Source organism: Triplophysa rosa, linkage group LG21 (assembly GCF_024868665.1).
Source record: "Triplophysa rosa linkage group LG21, Trosa_1v2, whole genome shotgun sequence".
NCBI lineage: Eukaryota > Metazoa > Chordata > Actinopteri > Cypriniformes > Nemacheilidae > Triplophysa > Triplophysa rosa.
The window spans coordinates 5,098,631-5,117,532 of record NC_079910.1 but is presented as its reverse complement, the minus strand read 5'-3'; the positions used below and the strand labels follow the sequence as shown (position 1 = coordinate 5,117,532).

Sequence of the window (18,902 nt, the reverse complement as noted above, 5' to 3'; positions counted from 1 at the left end):
TGGTACTCGTGCTCTGAAACTGTTTCTTGATTTGAAATGTGTGTTGGAACGAATTTTCTGTTTGACATTATGTTGCTTTAAACCAGTTTGTTGGAAAAACACTGGTTTAACAAAAATGTCAAACGTATGACTTCATTGTAGAATACTGTATATTAATTCAAAGCTAGATATAAATGTTGAGACACCACATCTTTTGTTTTTAGCTTTCTGAAGATGTTTTGCAGCGCATGAGGAATCAAAGTCAAACTCCTGATCCAAGACCACCTGCCCAGACTAAAGAAAACTTAGGTAATGTACATGACATGTAAATGTGAATCCATAACAAATATATAATTGTTTTTACCTGTTGATGTGTTGTTGGTAAATCGAGATTTTTTATTTTATTGGGTGCAAGTGTTCCTCTAGCTTCACTGTTAGATCAAAACTTTATTTACAAACCCTTACAAAAAATAAGCATAGTTTTACTAGAGTAGCTTTATTTGCCAATAAACCACAGCCACCACAAATCCACTATGGTCTCACCATAATAACAATCGTTTAACCAGGTATTTGTGGTAATACAAGTTGTAATTAATCTGCCAAAAACATGGCCACACTTACTACTTACTACTACGCATAGACTTTCCTAATGCATACGTTACTTTAGATAAAAGCATCTGCCAAATGCATAATTGTACATGTAAGTTGGTGCTGCAGAATTATAATATTTCTGATCTAACTGGATCGGGACGTATAACTTAAAGAGTTGCGCTTTATGAAGTTTTCCAAGAAACGGATGTTTAGATTTGTAATGAATTATTTAAAATGATAATAATTTGCTTCTATCAACTTTCAGGCCAGGAGACTCGGACTTCCAGCGCCTCTGACGCTCCACCACCAGAATCTCAGCCGAGGACTTTTGCTGACAGTAAAGAGGAGCTCAGAAAGAGGTATCGCAGTACAGTTTGTGTCAGAGAACTTCACAAGAATGACGTCCGATCAGCAACTGTTACATTAAGTAGACAGTTAAACCAATTTCACCAATATATCCAAATCTCACAAAGAACAAAGCCCTCCATAACTTTCAACTGGATCATAAGCTTCCCCATCATTATTCCACATGACTCACCCCTTAATTCCTGATAGGATTTTTCTAGTTATTCCCCGATTACTTCATTCGGTGTTGCATTTATTCAATTCAAATAATAATATTTCATACAACTTGTGCATTTTCCAAGTAAATCAAGTAATATGACCACCTAATACTGGTTAATTGTGGTTACAACACTCGTAAATATGACATGAGCAGCAAATACTGTAGCTCCCAAGGGAGAGTGAATCAATAGTAAGAGTACTCATATTTTCCTGGATGGTGTTCAAGGTTGTCACAATCAAAACAAAGATTTGAACAAGGACAGAACGCTTCTACCCAGTGGTCAGATTAAGAACTGCAGTTTCTGAATCATGTCTTGGCAACAGGCGAGTGAATAAAGAAGTGTGTGTGTTTGTGCAGGTATGAACAGCAGCAGGCCATTATACAAGAGGAGTTGGCTCGCGTCGCACACAACGAGAGAGAGGCAGCGCGTCAGGACATCACTCGAGCGGTGCAGAGAGAGAGAGCACAGACGCGGCAGGAGTCAGAGAAAGCCAAACAGCTGGTGAGACACTTCACCATACTTCAGTACAGAAGTAGAACGATGCATGCAAATGCGCTTTGACTCTACTGCACTTTCAGACATGAATGCGTTATACAACGGTCTGGTTTGTCAGGTGGTGTAAAAAAAAGCTCAGAAATATAATAGGAATGCTAGCCCACAATTTGGCAACAAATAAAACAGAATAGGGAAAAAAACCAATAGCTTGTATGCTTATCTCTTTGAATTTCCCAGGTTGAATGGTTTAGTTCAATTAAATGGCAGAGGCGAGGGGAACTGTTAGTCTGTTCAGGTCTCTTTTGACACGGGCGAAATTGCCTCTTTGAATCCCACTTCCCCTCATCCACTTAGTTAAGTCCTATAGGGATTGTGTCCTTCAATATTGGGTCCCTGGAGGGGGCACCTTATCTAGTCTATAAGAGTGACATGTCGCTCAGTTGGAGGCATGGGACTGGACGCTTGCGTGAGTGTGTGATGTTGTATGACAGTCGATGCCCGAGGCCTGTAAAGGGACATGTCACCTAATGTTGTTGTGTCTTATCTGAGCTCTGACATGATGTGGACATTTAATAGAAAGGTTTCCCTGAGGATGAAGATTTGAAAAGTGTGGAACGCGTGTGTTTGAAGGTTCCATCCGTTTATTCGTCTTTGAACATGCTTCTCCTCCAACCTTAGTCTTATTAGTAGATGTGCGAACATGCCCGGAGATCTTCATCTGTGACCTTTTGTTCTTTGGTTTTGATTCACTGCAGGTTTTGCGTTAAACAGAAATCTAATACAATACAAAAATAGTTTATATTTGTAAAATTGTTACAATTGATTAATCTCACATAGACTCAACAATATGAACCAAGCTGTGTTTGACATCACCAGCAAAAGAAGTGGAAAGAAATTAGCAAAAGTTTTTGGCCATTAGTTGTATATGGGTAGTTGACAAATATACCGTACATGTGTCATATGGTGTGACAGCAAAAATGTGGAAAACAAACTGTTAATAGTATATTATTTTAGATTATTAATATTTATAATATAGAATAGCATAAGATAGATTTTTCTTCATTTATTTGTCAACTGTGTATATGCAGTGGTGATGTGCGATGTTGATGTAAAAGGAAATCTCATCCATCAGTATCAAACAGACAATTGACATTGACGATTAGAGACATAGGGGGTCATGAATATCTTGCTAAAAGAACCACGTTCTTACGTATCTGTTACCAAAGTATATATAAAGAGTGTGTTCAGATTAATAAATAATGATTTTTTTACTCTTCGTTGTATTTCAGTTTGTTTCAAAGTGTAGATGAATCGAGTGTCAGATGTGTTGGATGGGCATACATATGATAGATAGATGACCTGGCCAAGGCTTTTTCTGATCATGTGGATCTTGGCAGAACTACGTTTGGCTGTCCTGGTTATTTTGAGCTTGTGTAGCCTACGAATTTGTTCTTTGAATTGAAATTAACATCAAATGGTCATCACAAACCATGCGTTACCTGGGTGTCAAACCCATGACCTTTGCAACTTGGCTTTGCTACATGCACATTTGTTTTCCATGTATTATTTGATGGTTCACACAAAGAGTTGTTGTTATCTTAAGTCACTGGGAAAGAACACAGTACTAAGCTGTTAAAATGCAGTAATGTGTCACCTCCGCCTCCGCTCTTTCAGACTACAGTAACACTCTTCTTGTGAAACGCACCAATCGTCTTCCCCCTTGCTGCCTCCCTCCATCTGTCGGGGTCTGTGTGGGTGCCCTCCACGAGCACTCATCGCAAGATTAATACGAAATAACAGACAGGGAGGGATTGTGGGTCATTTCTTTGCTCTTAAACGCATTAATGCCGTTCTCTGGCCTGTTGGCGGGCCGAGGTGCTAAGTTGCATTTGCATTTGGCACTTTACTGCCACAGTTCCATTAAAAGGCTTGTCTCATTAACATCGCTTCGCGCTTTCTGCCGAGCCGTACGCCCGCCGCCCGCTCCTGTTGCGCACGTTACTTATGCATGACTCTAGAGATGCTAAAATAATCAGAGTGCTCGAATGCCTGCCTTATCTCTGTATGATAAGTGCTCTGATCTTTTTCCAGCCTCTCGCATCAGATTTTGTGTCAGATGAATGATGTTATTCACAAATCAGATTTTTAAGCGTACCTGCTGATGACGTGACATCGCAGCACAAAGCTTTGCATCTGCATGTGAATGGCGCGCGTCTGAGGGCTTCCTGATGGCGTGATTCGTTGCGATGAGGATGGTTTTACAGTGACTATTCAGTCTTTTGGGGATTTTAGTTTGTATGTGAGTAGTTGATGCATAATATGGTTTGCATTGACCTTTTTGTCAACTTTAATTTAATTTCGAGGTTAAATTTAACTAAATTTGTACTGTAGACCTTTGTCACTGAGTTTTACAACCATTTTTACAGCCTTTTGCGCTTACTAGATACATTTTAAACACTTCTGTAATGTGAAAGTGGATTTTAGAAATCACAAATATATCACAAATAAGTCTTTTTTTATCTGAGGTCATAACAGCTGAATGCATAATAATCGTAAAAGATACTTCCTCTGACTTTTGCACATTATTGTGTTATTTTCTTTTCTTAGATGCTAGTATATTGCATTTGGGTAGTTGACCTGTGGTGTGACATAGCAAATCAAAATAAATCTTTTTTATGGTGTTTTCTATTATAAATGTAAAATATATTATTAACAGTTTTTTGTTGTTGTTGCTGCCATTTACGGTTTATTTGTCAACTACCCATTTAGAGAGACAGCATATGTACCACTTTTAGACACTAGATGGCAGAATAACTCTTTAATACCATGCCTGCTTGTTGTTGCATCTCCTCCGAGTCTCAATGCAACACCCATGAGGTCTCTGTGATTCAACTTCCTGTGCTAAGTCATATTGTATAATGTGTCAGTCTGCATGATTATAATTATATTTAAATGGAGATGAAATGGAATAGTATTCAATGTTTTTGTGATAAATGTTAAATATTAATTTTCAGGAAAGTATGATGCCGTTCTGACACACAAATGTAAGTGTAAATGGCGTCCAGCTGTCATGTGTTAAGTCGTTTGGTCTGCTTGTGCACTCACAGGCAATAGTCTCACATTGAGTTTTCTGTGCCAACCTGATCTCATTGGAAACGGAACTGTTTTACGGTCAGACGATACGAACTGTATCGTACAAAAATCCTACGATTATTAGAAAAAAACTATCACGAAGGTCCACCTCTAATATACCCGTCACTGGGGCGAAAGAAGATCATACAAAAACATACAAATTCACACAAATAGTTACGAATGTATTGTGTTGTCTGTGCTACTTAAAGGAATCGTCCACTTTCAACATACATGTTCATGATAATTTACTCACCCCTGTTGTCATCCAAGATGTTTATGTATTTGTTTCTTTAGTCGAAAAGAAATTAAGGTTTTTGATAAAAAACAACCAGAATAATTAAAAAAAAAATAGAAAAAAAAAAAAAACAAAAAATTAAAAATAAAAAAAAAAGAAAAAAAAAAAAATCAAAAAAAAAAAAAAAAATACAGGAAGATAAAAATCAAAAACCTTAATTTCTTTTCGACTAAAGAAACAAATACATAAACATCTTGGATGACAACAGGGGTGAGTAAATTATCATGAACATGTATGTTGAAAGTGGACGATTCCTTTAATACATGTGCTCTGGAAACAACAAATGTCTCCACATCTCTATGTTATGTATACCTCCGAATTTACCTGAGAAAATTGTTTGCAGATTCTGTCTGGGCTTGTCAGTGGCTCATCGCAGGATAGCATCCTTATCCAGAAGTAAAAACTCTTCCAACATTTCTCAAAACCATCTTTTTCATCCGCGTTTCTGCAAATTTTTTGTTCAACGTAACACCGTGTCTACACCGGACGCGACGCGACATGACAACCTGCTTGTTCGTGCCGCGCCACATCCAGTGTGGACAAAATTTTAAATTATAATGGGTTCTGATGCGTTTCTGATGTCTTTTGTCGTGTCGCATCGCGCCGGTCGCGTCCGGTGTAAGAAAGTACAGGTTTCCATAGACACAAAGGTAAATTTCCCTCTCGGCAATGTGTGTACTCTAAATTCACATGATTCCCCCATGCAAACGCAAGCTTTATCTTCTCATCAAGAGCGTGAAACTTCACCTCATCACAAACACCAACATTTGCCCTCACAGAAGTATCACAGTAAGCACCCCGTTACCAATTCCTTCGTTTACTTATTTGCGTTCTTTCATCCCTCCTCAGCGAGCAGTTTATCAGAGGAGCTCAGCGCGAGTAATCCGCTCTAGAGTTAGAGAAAAGAGCTGGTCTGGTAGCAGAGTCCTATCAGTAATTGTAATCTCGGGCCTGACATCTTCCTGCATGCAAAGCCATTAAGACTCCCGCGTTCCCCGAGCACACCGCAGACCACGGCTCAGGTAATTGCCAGAGGAGCCGCGGTGGCAGGTGGAGTGGATAGATTTTATCCTGTGCTCCCTGCTCCGGCTCTTCTTTTCTAGCGCCGGTGCTCAAGCAGGAGTCTGGGATAAAAGGGAATTATGTGCGGGATTAGGTCTTGTGTTTGTAAGTGTTTATTTGTGTGGTTTTTTCGTCACTGCTTTTTTAGCTAAGCATCTTTGTGTCAGTTGAGAGCGTTGGCCTCAAAATGCAAGTGGTTGCGATGAAAGCGTGCAGAGTTTGTTATCTTGAGTTTGTTTGTTTGTTTATGGATGTTTTGGTCACTTTTTGACCGTGGAGATAAAAAATCACCCAGAAATAAAAATCTGTCATTATTTATTGATATAACCTGCATATGAGTTTGAAACACAAAAGAAGATATTTTGAGAAATGTCAGTGGTTTTGTGTTCATACAATTGAAGTCAATGGGGGCCAGTGTTGTTTGGTTACCAACGTTCTTCAAAATATCTTCTTTTGTGTTCTGCAGAAGAAAGAAAGTCATACAGCTTTGAAATGACACAAGTCATGTGTAAATGATGAAAGAATTTGACTTTTTGGGTGAATTATGCCTTTTAAGGGGGAGCGGGAAAGCCACATTTTAAATCAACATTTTAATACAAACAGTTGAAATGCTTTTTGGTGCTTTTTTCTATAAGGAATATGTGTTAACCGCCACAGCTCTGACTGTGACGGTCTGATGCTCAAGATAACAGCAAAGGGTATCGTTCAGGGCCAGGCGACCTCTGAAGTGGTCAGGATTATGAGCGCTAGCTACACGCTTTACCCGTCCTTCAATAAAAGAAGATGAGCATATAAAATTTTTATACTGTGTGAGCGTTTGACCGTTCCGGGCTGATTCCTGTGTCTCTCCCTCTGGTTCCAAACCAAACCTGACCCTCCGTCAAATAGCTCCTCTAGATTTGTCTTGTTACTCTAATCTATTTTCCCTCATGTCATTAATATCACGTTCAAGACCCCGCTCGAAAATGCCATCCGCGTTCAAGCCCTCGGCTCTCGCTGGCACGGTGGCCGGATCGGGATCAGATAAGGGCCGCGGATCGCAGAGAAATTATTCATAGCGCTGGCACGAGATGCAAGTGGCCCTTCCTCTCCTCCCCAGACGACCTAAGCGGCGTGCACTCCGGTTAGTCAGTTTGAATATTAAGTGCTAATTTATTGCGTAGCCGGGAGCAACGTGTTAAATAAACGCAGATGAGTAAATAGACGAGGAACGCGGGAGGGAAGCTGCGCCCGGATATCAGATGGCAACGCAGCACATCCAACCTAGAGGGGACAACGGATTATAAACACACACCGCAGGACACAACAGATGTATCGCGCGCGTTTTTACAAGAAGCGGAGAATGAACGAGAACAGTCGTAGCCTTCCAAATTTAAAATTCAATTAAATTAACTTGAATTAATTTTCCTGATGACACAAGTTAATCAAGGGCCGTCCGGTGGTAGCGTTATCTGGACGTGTCGTACGGGAGGAGCATTTAACTGTGGATTATCATTACCTGAGGATATAATGAATAGAAATGAGCGTTTTTAATTGTTTTATGACATGGTTTGTGACTGTAACGTCTAAATCTCATTTTGTTTCTCGACACTCTTCTTGTTTGAGCAAAGAGGATTTAACTTTGTAGTAACTTAACTAGATCTTTCTCATTTAGTCTCATGTCATTTAAAACCTGTATAAACGTATAAATAAAGTGTGACTTTCTGCAGAACACAAAAGGAGATGTTTTGAAGAATGTTGGCAACCGAACAACATTGGCCCTCATTGACTTCCATTGTATGGACGCAAAACCACTGGGACATTTCTCAAAATATCTTCTTTTATGTTCCACAGATGAAAGAGTCATACACAAGTTTCGAACAGCATGAGGCTGAATAAACAATGACAAAATAAAACGATCTTTTAGGCACCAGAATTTCATAGAGACCCTAGCAACCTCATAGCAACGCCTTGGCAACCACCCCAGCATCACAGATTTTTTCCATACAAATTAAATGAAAATATTGGTTGACCGCACAGCTTTTTTCAGATGTTGAGAAATGTTAAGTTGCTGTACTTGTTGCCCGGTTGTTCCCGTGGCACACGGCTTGTCACTTTGCATCCATCGAGCCCTATGTACTAAGTTGCAACCCTGCATGCGCACTCATGCGCTGTGTTTACGGCGAGCTAGACTCCGAGCAGGGCTCATTTCTAGACTTATCAGTGTAATTCATGCTTGCCTGGGTATTATCAGGCTGCTCCAGATCCCAAACAGAGCGTTACACGAGTGCAGCACGCCCATCAGATCGGCTTTGTCACCACCGAGAATTTAAAGAGGATAAATAAAGAAATGACGAGGCTTGTGTGTAGTCAGCAGATGGGATTGAGCAGACGCAAGCGAGTGTGTATGTGGAGCTCGACAGGCTTTGAGGGTTCTTTCAGATGGAGTGATGAGTCTGCCGTCATCAGACCGGCAGGGAGCAGACTCTTGAGTTTGTCGTCGAGTCGCATTTAGTTCCTCAAGGGATATTTTGGGTACAGTTCTGCTGGCATGGTAACAATCCTCTTTAGTTTTGTAAATGTCACTTTTATAAATAAACAGCTCTAAATCATTGAAAGATCAGTTTAATTATGAAACAATAGTTTGAGCTCTGAAATCTTATTGGAGAACTGTGTTTCAAGTCATTGGAAAGAATGCATATGCTGCAATGCGACAGGATTCCACTAACTTTTGCTCGCACTGACAGCAAAAATTAAACCATTTCATAATTCATAATATAATTGCATGTTTTACTAATGCATTCCTAATAAACACGCTTACATTAAATGGATACTTCACCCAAAAAATGTACAGAGTTTTTTTTTCAGAATTGACTCAACCTCACATCATTCCAAACCTACGTATATGACTTTCTTTCTTCTGCGGAACACAAAAGAAGATATCTTGAAGAACGTTAATATGTAAACGACATTGGCCCCCATTCACTTCCATTTTACCATTGTTCCATTTCTGTTCCACAGAAAGAGTCAAATACAAGTTTTGATCGACATAAATAAAAGAGTTTTGATCGTGATTAAACGATGACAGGTTTTTATTTTTGGGCGAACTATCCCTTTAAAAATCTTGCTGTTGTAGCTGGGGTTAATAAATGGCTTAACACTAGTGCTGTCAATCGATTAAAAAAATTAATCGGATTAATCACACATTTTTTCTGTGATTAATCACGATTAATCGCACATAACTATTATATTTTAAAATATACTTTTACATTTTAATAATTTCACATTTAATCTTCAAATTGATGTAGAAACAACATATTTCTTTAACAGCATCATTTTATGAAAGCTAGCATTTTGATATTAGTACTGTAACTGATGTCTCTATTAAATTGATTATTTTAACATGAATTATAGCCATTCAACAGTATAATTGAGAGCTCATGTAGGAAACATACAGGAATTGAAGGACACTTTACAGTCTTTAATGCTAAATTATCAATTAAATGCAGAAGAATTCTCATTAAAGCTACAAAATCACATTGATTTCTTCTTTTATTTTGTTCTTTGATTAACATTAGTGACAGGAGTCAGAGCAGCACGTTTAAGAACGTGGCCCCTTTAAGAGCTGTCTCAGTTCGCAGATCTGACCGTCACCGCACTCCCATTTTCACAACTCTTTGCATTCATTTAAGATTTTATTTTACACTTTGAAGTCTGTGCTTAAGAAAACGCTAGACAAAACGGGCTTTCTGACATAATCTTGTGTGGTTTTATCCATTCAAGCACGAAAGAGAACTGAACACGGATGCGCTGTCTGACAGAGATTCACTGACGCAGCCTTCAGCCAGTGACTGTTTACACCAGACTGGACCTCGCTTTGCGTTTTGCCGCGTCCCACAGTTTAGAAGCGGTCTATCTCCGTTGAACGCAACTGAACGTTGAACGTTCAAAGCAACTGTTTCAAATCGCGCTTAAGTGGTTTAAAAGCCTGTACACGAATAAGAGCGTGATTACATAATGTAACGCTAGACAAAGGATGTCAAAACAAACGGATGCTGCGTTAATTGCGATAAATATTTTCTCACGCGTTAATTTGAAAAAAGTAATCGCATGCGTTAACGCGTTAACGTTGACAGCCCTACTTAACACACAAATAGCTTAACAACCTTAAATTGAAGAGTTTGAGCTAGACCTTTGGTTAAATAAAAAAGTAAATGAATTCTAGTAAACAAAAATAAGAATTGAAACTGAATTATTTACGTTTATAATTTCGAGCTGATGTTTTGGAAATGCGCAATATGAACCATATTTCCTCTCGTGCTCGGGTTTTTGGTTTTAACTCAACCTTTTCTTCGCTTATCTCTGTAGATCCATGCGAGCCCTGGCAGCGCGAGCGCTTGGCTTCAGCAAGCAGACCAGATTACCCTCTCCTTCCTGTTCATTAAATACGTGTGAAATGCCCTGCTGTGGCTCCCATAATGAGCAGCGATTCCATACTACATAATACATTTGTTAACACCCAATTTACAGTTGAATTTTAAAAGCCCTTGGAGATTTATGCTCGGCCTTTTACAGCTGCCATTTCTTATATATTTATTTTGTATTTATTATTGTATTAATTTACACATACATATATACAAACATGTGTGTATATATATATATATATATATGAAATAACAATGAAACATTGAGAAAAGCGCTATATGAATAAAACTGAATTGAATATATATACTGTATATATCTACAGTATATCTATAATAAGTATTCATTTTTATTTTATATATGTGTTACAAAATACAATATACAAATTAATATTCATAGTACACAGACATATATTATTTAAAGATAAACACTCATTCGTGATTATTTGTGATTAAACGTGAAACAGCCCTAGTTCGCTGTTACACTCACATTGGTTCCCTTTGTTTAGTCATGAGGCGTTAAACCTCGATGATAAATGCGCACGATTATCGTCCAGTTGTGGAAAAGCCTTCATGTTGTTCAAAACCTGTATACGACTCTTTCGAAGTGAAGATGGTTTGAGAAATGTATTGGTGGATTTGTGTTCATACAATGGAAGTCAATGGGGGCTAATTTTGTTTGGTTACCAACATTCTTCAAAATATCTTCTTCTGTGTTCCGCAGAAGAAATGTTAAGAATTTTATTACCATTAGATTCGCTTAATAGGACTAGGTGTTATAATCCCACTATTTCAGCACAGTTGAATTGCCCAATAGGACATTCCCACACTTTATGCATGACACGGGAGCAGTCAAGAATATGAATAGAGGAAAGGAGGTCCGAGGTTTCTCTGGGTTCGTCGGGTAGGCATCCTCTGTGTTTGGGGAAATATGATTATAGAAATACATAGCATATTATCATAGCAGAAGAAACTTTAAGAATTTTATTACCATTAGTAATAGTAACCTTCACTAAACAATGTATAGCCTAATGTGTTGCCCAGCTAAATACACTATGAATGTCTTTTAAACCCTGTTTTTATAGACCTGTGGATGTAAATCATGACAAACATGAGATGGATATATACCAATTCCGTCTGGGTCTGTTGATCCTGTGTTCTGCACTGCTGCATAATCTCAATCCTGTCTCATTTTTCCGTAGTTATGCGTTGAGTGATCTGTGTTTTTCTGTTTTCTCTCAAGCCTGCCTCTGAACTGGACGCCTGGGTAAGCATGGCCTATTCCACACCCATTGTTACGTTCTTCCATTCATTTATTCGTTATACGTATCTCTCTCGCTTCTTGTTCCCTCCTCATTTAAACATGGTGTTTCGGTTTTCATGCATTAAGCCCCGATTGCGAGCATGCAAAGCGTGTCGGCCGTCGTGGCGGTTTCGGAGCTACCCAGCTAGAAAATTGCATATGATGCGAGTGCTGATGGAGGTGATTTACTGCTCGCTTTAGACAGGAGGCAGAGGAAGGGGGTGATTATGTATGCCCGTAATTTGGGGTTGTGCTTTGTTGTGCACTGTTGTCGAGCTGCTACAGTACATGCGCCTCTCTCCCGGTCAGCGCCACGGGGTGTCTCTCCACCACAGCATGCGTGTGTTGTTTGCAGGTGTGTGTGTGTGAGCGTGATTGTGTGAATGCCATATCCCGCTGGGCTTAATGTATCCATGCCTCGTACACAGTTGCGGAATGAGGGAAGCTAATTACAGGGAGGCGTGTGCATGGGCGAGCGTGTTAGCATGCCGGTGTCTGCGTTCCCTTGCTCCTTTTCCTGATGAATATCGTTTTGTAGCTTTTAACGTTTGAGCGCATGTTGCATGTGCGTAAATGTTAAATGGCACTGTTGTTTCTCGGTTGCGCAGATGTGTGCATGCTCATAGTTTTATCATTTTAGACTTGAAGCACCCGGTTTTGGGAATCCAGAATTTGTTCCAACTGTGGTGGTCGCCATCAATTTTCACACACCTGTTTGGCTGTCATAAGAAATCACCTTCAAACTCGCGTTTGTCATTATCTTTCTATACTTGCGTCTCTCTTAGTTTCTTTGTTGGATTCCCTCCATCTTATTAATCCTCTTTGGTGATTTGTGTTTTTCCAATGGCTAAAAAAACGTACACCAGCTGTCCTATCCTAAAATTTCTGGCAGAGTCATCAGAATGGTTTTAAAAGCTTTCGTCCATGCTGTCGAAGTGAATATGCGACGTTAATTGCGAGCGAAGCCTCCTCAGTCCAGCTTCTCTTGAATATGGTCAGCCGTTCTGAGCCAGTTTGGACATATGCTGCTGAAAGAATTTGCTAATTCAACACCCAAAAACTTAAACCTTGACGAAACCCAAAGAAATGCCAACAAATACGGACATTTTAGAGACAGTTGGACTTCGGATGTCCTAAGCTTATAAGCCTTATGGTATGAAAATGTTTTTAAAAATATCACCAAGTGGATCACTGGCCTGTGCGTTTCAATTTTTCACACAAATATTTTTTTAGGTAAAAGCAGGACGCAACAATGTTTTTGTCTTTGCATTTGGGTCACTAGTTTTACTGGCCTCATCACAAAAGATACACTTTATATTTATCAACGTATTTTTGTGTGTGCAAGAGAGAAACTATAATTTTATCCTTAGTTCACCAAAAATAAATAAAAAACGAAATGTATTTTTTCACCCCCATATCCATCGAAACCCATGTACGAATCGTTTTTCTGTGGAATTCAAAAGAAGATATTTTGAGAGATGTCTCGGTGGTTTTGTGTCCATACTCCATACAGTGGAATTTAATGGGGGTCAATGATGTTTGTTTACCAACATTCTTCAAAATATATTCTTCTGTGTTGAGTAGAAAGTCATACAGATTTGGAATGACATAAAGACGAGAAAACGCAATTTCATTTTTAGGTGAATTATCTCTTTAAAGTAGTATTTCACCTTTTGTTACGGCTGTCTTTATTGAAACAAAGTTTAGTAACGAATTAGACAAGATAAACAATATTTGTACATTTGAATAACACAAAACATTCGTCTTTCTTAACAGGGGAAACAGCTGGACAAGAAGGAGGCGGAGCTAAAGGCCCTGAATGCTTTCTACAGGGAGCAGATTGCACAGCTAGAGAAGAAGGTTGGTGATATCCTGTCAAACAAGAAGTTGATCGGATATTTGGATTTCAGATGATTTAAATGTTTTGACTGTCATCAGGTTGAATACCAATGCTCATGCTTGTAGTGTGTAAATTCGCAAATATCATGCTACCGCCCCCCTGCAGTTACTTTATTACGTTTAGGATCTCAAAAAGCTTTGAAAAATCTTCTTTTTAACTTCTCCCGTCCTGTATAATTTTCACAGCCGATTCCTGACATTTTGGAGAAAAATAGAGCTTTAGGAAAATGCGTGCGAGCATGAAAGCGTCTTAGGATCAGTGGGGGGTTAAAAACTCGCCTCCATGCTGTCGTGTTTTCCAGTTTGTGGCCGATGTGAGATGCCCGTTTGTACGACATTGCCACGATTTTGTGTTTAGTCAAGAGATAAAGCCCAAACGGGACCATTTCCCACGGCCCGACCTTCAACCATCAACTGTAAATGGCTTGACAAAGATCACAATGGTCTCTATATGCCACCAAAGTGGGAATCTGAAGTGCACGCGCTCCGTTGAACGGGCGGCAATGGCAGCTGCCTTTATCCGCCGGGTTCACACCTTGATTGACCCCCATTGGTGTAAAAAAATGAATAAAGTTACGTTAAATGGAAAGGGCTTGCTCGGCGGGGTGAGGGGAAATGGTGCAGAAAGTGCTTTAGCCGGAGACTCCAAACTATTCAGCTATTGGCAAATGAAGTCAGAGTCGCTCTCCAAGATTTGTGATTTTCCTCAGTCCCCATCTTATTCGTTTTCTCTATTTGCCGTCTCTCGCCCTTTTCCTACACTGTCTCTCTCTCCGAGGTCTTATCGACAGCATGCAGCAGGCAAAAAGGCAGATTTGCGTCTGCCCCCCCTACCAACATGCCGTAGGAAAGTGGTCCAGCGTGTAACAGCGGCCGTGCTGTAAGGAAGTGGGCGTCCATAAAAAAGCCAGTTTTTGTGGTTGGTTGAGTTACCATATTTCCCACAATGCAGAACTACCAACAAAGAAGTATTATAACCTAGTTGCATAGTAACGAATTAATCTGGTTTTTGTGCATTGCATTCTGGGTAACTCAGCCGCTGTATTGAACCGAATAGTACTGAATAGAACTGTATTGAATAGTTGTTTTTGGAAAGTAAGAAAACCACTGTATTCAAAGCAATATTTGACAAAATATTTGAATATGGTTGGAACAAAACGCATCGCAAGGCCGTTTCTCCTTTTATGTTTATTTATGGCGTCCATTTTTTATTCATCGACTAAAGAAACTCATTAGAGGCAATTTTTGTACCCCCGTCAAACGTCTTATTCAGAACGGTCCCAGCCACCTTGACGGCTTTAGAGAGATAATTCTTCTTTATTTGACTCTCTCGCTGTGTTCAGGCGCTCTTGCTTTGTTCATATAAGCTTTACTAAGAGAGTTGCTCACTCACTGGCTTGAAGAATTGCCTTTTTGTTTATTCACTTTGGGCCCAGTGATTCAGGGGAAGGAGATGGAGATGAATGTTTTGGGTACATGCTTCATTGTGATGAGAAAACAAAGGATTGCAAAGGGAAATATTAACACTGGGATGGCATCCATGGTGGCTTTGCCGGGCTGATAATTTAACGCTCGTGTCTCCCGAAAGAGGGGATTTGTTCCGTGGTGTACAGTTAACGTTGTTTGCACGCTGCAGATTTACGCTCCGCTGTCTTTGAGACTTAATTCGTGTTTCGTTTCAAGTCTGAGACAGGTTTATAAGGCCGTTTCAAATGCCATTGCCACTTTGTCTGCCTGCCTGTATTGAATGTATGTTGCTAATATTTCAGTGGACATTTACTGGGAGGAAGTTATTGAATGGTAAAGTATAAAATGTGTTCTGTTTGTTTTGATTGAATGGAAGGCTGTGGATTATATTTGTGATGCTGATGCAAGCAGCATGAGTTTGAATCTACAGTATTTGAATAAAAAATCTATACTGTACTATAGGCTTAAAGTCAATGTGAAAAGTCAATTGCAACCCATTTTTCTTTTGTAATGACATTGACAGTGAAAAGGAAAATTTAAGAGACCACTCAAACTCTTTTCAGTTTTTCTGAATTTATTTCTAGGTGTATGTTCAAGTAGGTATAGAGATGTTTCTGTAAATTATCATTTTTGTTTCATTCTCAGGAAAAAACAAGTGATCATGTTTATTTTTATGATTTTAAATATCATAAACTGGTGAATGCTCAAAAGACTAAACAGGGTAAATTTTCAAAAATGTTCCATCTTATTTTTTGACGACCAACTGAGGTGCCTCGTAATGTGTATTGTCGGTAGTTGACAAATAAATATGTAAATGTGTCCTATGCTGTGACTGCAAAAATAAATAAAAAATGAAAAGAAATGTATAACGATTCAAGTTTTTTTTTATTTTGCTGTGTCACACCATAGGACACATGTACAGTAAATTTGTTAACTACTCTAAAACAGGATTTTAGGGTGGGACATATTCAGTAACCCCTCCCTTTTTAGTTTACTTCATAGCGCACATGGTGAGATGTCTGAATGTCTGAAATTTTAACTTCCGGTCTTGTGTTTAGTTATAATATAACAATTTATTTTATGTTTCATTTATATTTTATTGTATATTATTTCGTAATAATTTAAATTCAACTCAACAGTTATTGATTCTTTCAATAATGATATATATTGATGCCACATAACATTGTATATGTTGTTGCTGCTGAAACCGTATGTAGAGAACCTTAATGTTTCAAATTATTTAACACCCCAAAACGTAGCATTCATATTAAATAACTTCAAACCTTAATTTTGATTTCACGGGGACTGGTTGCACATTATAACGTTCTGTTATTTTACATGCGATATGGAAGCGGTTAACAAAATTTATGCCCCAAGTGTTCCATCAGGGCATCATCGCGTCAATCTCCATCGCTGGCTCAGAGCAGACACAGACTGCGAGGATTGATGGCGACCCGGTGCTTAATTACTGTGCGATCATCATAAACAAACATTCTACATTGGAAGCCCTCCTCTTCATCCCATACACACACGCTCGCTGTCTCACACACTGAGGTTACAGATGAACTCTCTTCTGTCTAATAGCAAATGGGATCAACCTAGTGTGTCAGATGCCCCAGTATTTATATTTACCTCATTACAAGACAGCAGCGTTTGCCAAAGGGATCACAGCCTGGCAATGAAAGGCGCGCAGAGTGTTTACAGTCGAGCTTTAGTTGCTGTTTGACAGAGTTAGAGCGACGGGAGAAGGATAATGCAGACAGTTGGCATGTCTGTTTAGACTGCTGTTACTCCAGCAGGGGAACAGGAGATTGTTATGGGATGGGGAGTATATTCACGGCAGACCTCGGGATGGGAACGGCATATCCATCCTGCTTCTCTCAGTTGCCGTCGATGGCAGGTGCGCTTGAAGAAGTCGCTGCTAATCTTGCTACTGCAGGGAGGTTCTCCTCGCCGTAAATGCCTTTTATCTTGGCGGAGTCGTGGCGTTTCTCTCGTCTTTTTGAAGGTGGCACGCATAATCGCTTCACATCCATAAATTCTGGCAAAGACGGTGAGTTAGCGCCGCTGAAAGCAAAGGCTGTAAACAGCAGCATCCCGCCACCGTTTTGAATTAGCGCTAGCGTTTCCTAATCCCGCTAAAGCTTCCCCACTCATGTCTGCGTCCTGCTCTCAGCTGCCTCGCGCTCTCAAGACAAGATTTTTTTATTGCCCTGCCGTTTTAGCCTACCTCGCTTTCTCCCCCGTCACTAGTTGCAAAACACTTTGAAGCACTTGAAGCGTGGGTACGAGATAATAATCCGCCTGAAATCCTCGCAGCCGGGCTGACACGTTGTCAACAGGAGACCTCACTCTTGAAAACTCCCTAACCGTCTGCTGTACACTTCACCTGGACAGGCTCACGATCTCTGGCTCGGGGCACCCGTGCCTGGCGCGGTATCTAAAATGAATTTACTTCAAAGCTGGGAAAATGATTCATTTAAAGTTTCAGTTTAATTTTTCAGTCCGGCGTGCTGTGTTGGATATATGTTGGTGTCAGGGGCTCCAGGGGTGTAATAGCTCGTTGACTCCGTAATGACAGCGAGCGGGAGCAGCATTACAATCAAAATGCTGGAGAAGAGGATTTTGGGTTTTGCACGCGTTTTTACTGTTTTGCTTCTCGGTGTGGTAATGCTGATGCATTAAAAAGAGGATATGTGTGACGATTATGTTGGGTTTACTTATTCAGGCTTATCAAACCTATTGCTAGGTTGTTTAATCACACAAAGGAAATGGTCCCAAACCTTAAACATAAAAACCTGTCATTTGTTTACCCTCATGTTGTTCAAAACCTGTATGTGACACTTTTATTTCCATGAAACACAAAAGTAGATAGTTTGAGAAATGTCTCAGTGTTTGTTTTTATAATGAAAGTCCCATGTTGTTTGGTCACCAACGTTCTTCAAAATATCTTCTTTTGTGTTCCCCAGAAAAAACAAAGTCATACCAGTTTAAAATGACATGAGGGTGAGTGACTTGTCTCTTTAAAGGCATAAAAGATCATTGAAGGAACATCACAGGTTTTAAAGGTCCAATGTGTAATTTTTTGTAGACATGTGTTGGAAAACCAACAGACTACGGACCTTCCACCTTTCCTGGCAGATATACCGGCATTTTTACACCGATTGCCATGCGTTATTCCTCGCAAGAAGTGCTGGAGACGCAGTGGAAGCGCGGAGGTGTCCTGGTTAGATTCAAGGCTTACCTGGTGTCCTCGTGTGTGAGCGTGACATGTCCTCAGGCTGTGTTCCTGTTGCCCGTTCGCTGGAGGCGAGAGGCAGGTGGCTCCGTCCTGTCTTTCCGACGGCGATTTCTGAGGCTGACCTGTCGATTGTGCCTTGGGCCCGCAGAAGTGGTGTGGATTCTTCGAACCTTCGCCTGCTGAACCGTGCAGTGCCGTCGGCCAGTGAGGATTCCACTCTTCGTTTGGCTTTGATTAATGCTAGATCGCTAGCTAACAAGACCTTTTTGCTGAATGATTTTTTCACTTCACATGAGCTGGATTTCATGTTTTTGACAGAAACCTGGCTTCATGCAGGAGAGTCAATTTCTTTCTCTGAACTTCTTCCTCCCCGCTGTGTTTTTTTAAGCTCCCCTCGGACTACCGGTAAAGGTGGAGGACTAGCTTCAGTTTTTAAATCGTTTTTTCACTGTCGGGAGATAGCGGTGGATGC

At 40.0% G+C, this 18,902-nt stretch overlaps 1 protein-coding gene across 3 annotated transcripts in view; it reads left to right on the top strand.

The window, feature by feature from the left end:
* The window catches only part of chchd6a (coiled-coil-helix-coiled-coil-helix domain containing 6a), a 54,199-nt gene that overhangs the window by 586 nt on the left and 34,711 nt on the right, over positions 1 to 18,902 (top strand). For 2 of the 3 annotated variants that reach the window (XM_057319935.1, XM_057319934.1), the window contains exons 3-7: positions 204 to 288; positions 836 to 929; positions 1,493 to 1,637; positions 11,764 to 11,787; positions 13,600 to 13,683. In XM_057319935.1, the coding sequence (XP_057175918.1) occupies positions 204 to 288; positions 836 to 929; positions 1,493 to 1,637; positions 11,764 to 11,787; positions 13,600 to 13,683 (432 nt within the window). The remainder of the gene's footprint in view (positions 1 to 203; positions 289 to 835; positions 930 to 1,492; positions 1,638 to 11,763; positions 11,788 to 13,599; positions 13,684 to 18,902) is intronic. The other variant, XM_057319936.1, reaches the window with a different exon arrangement.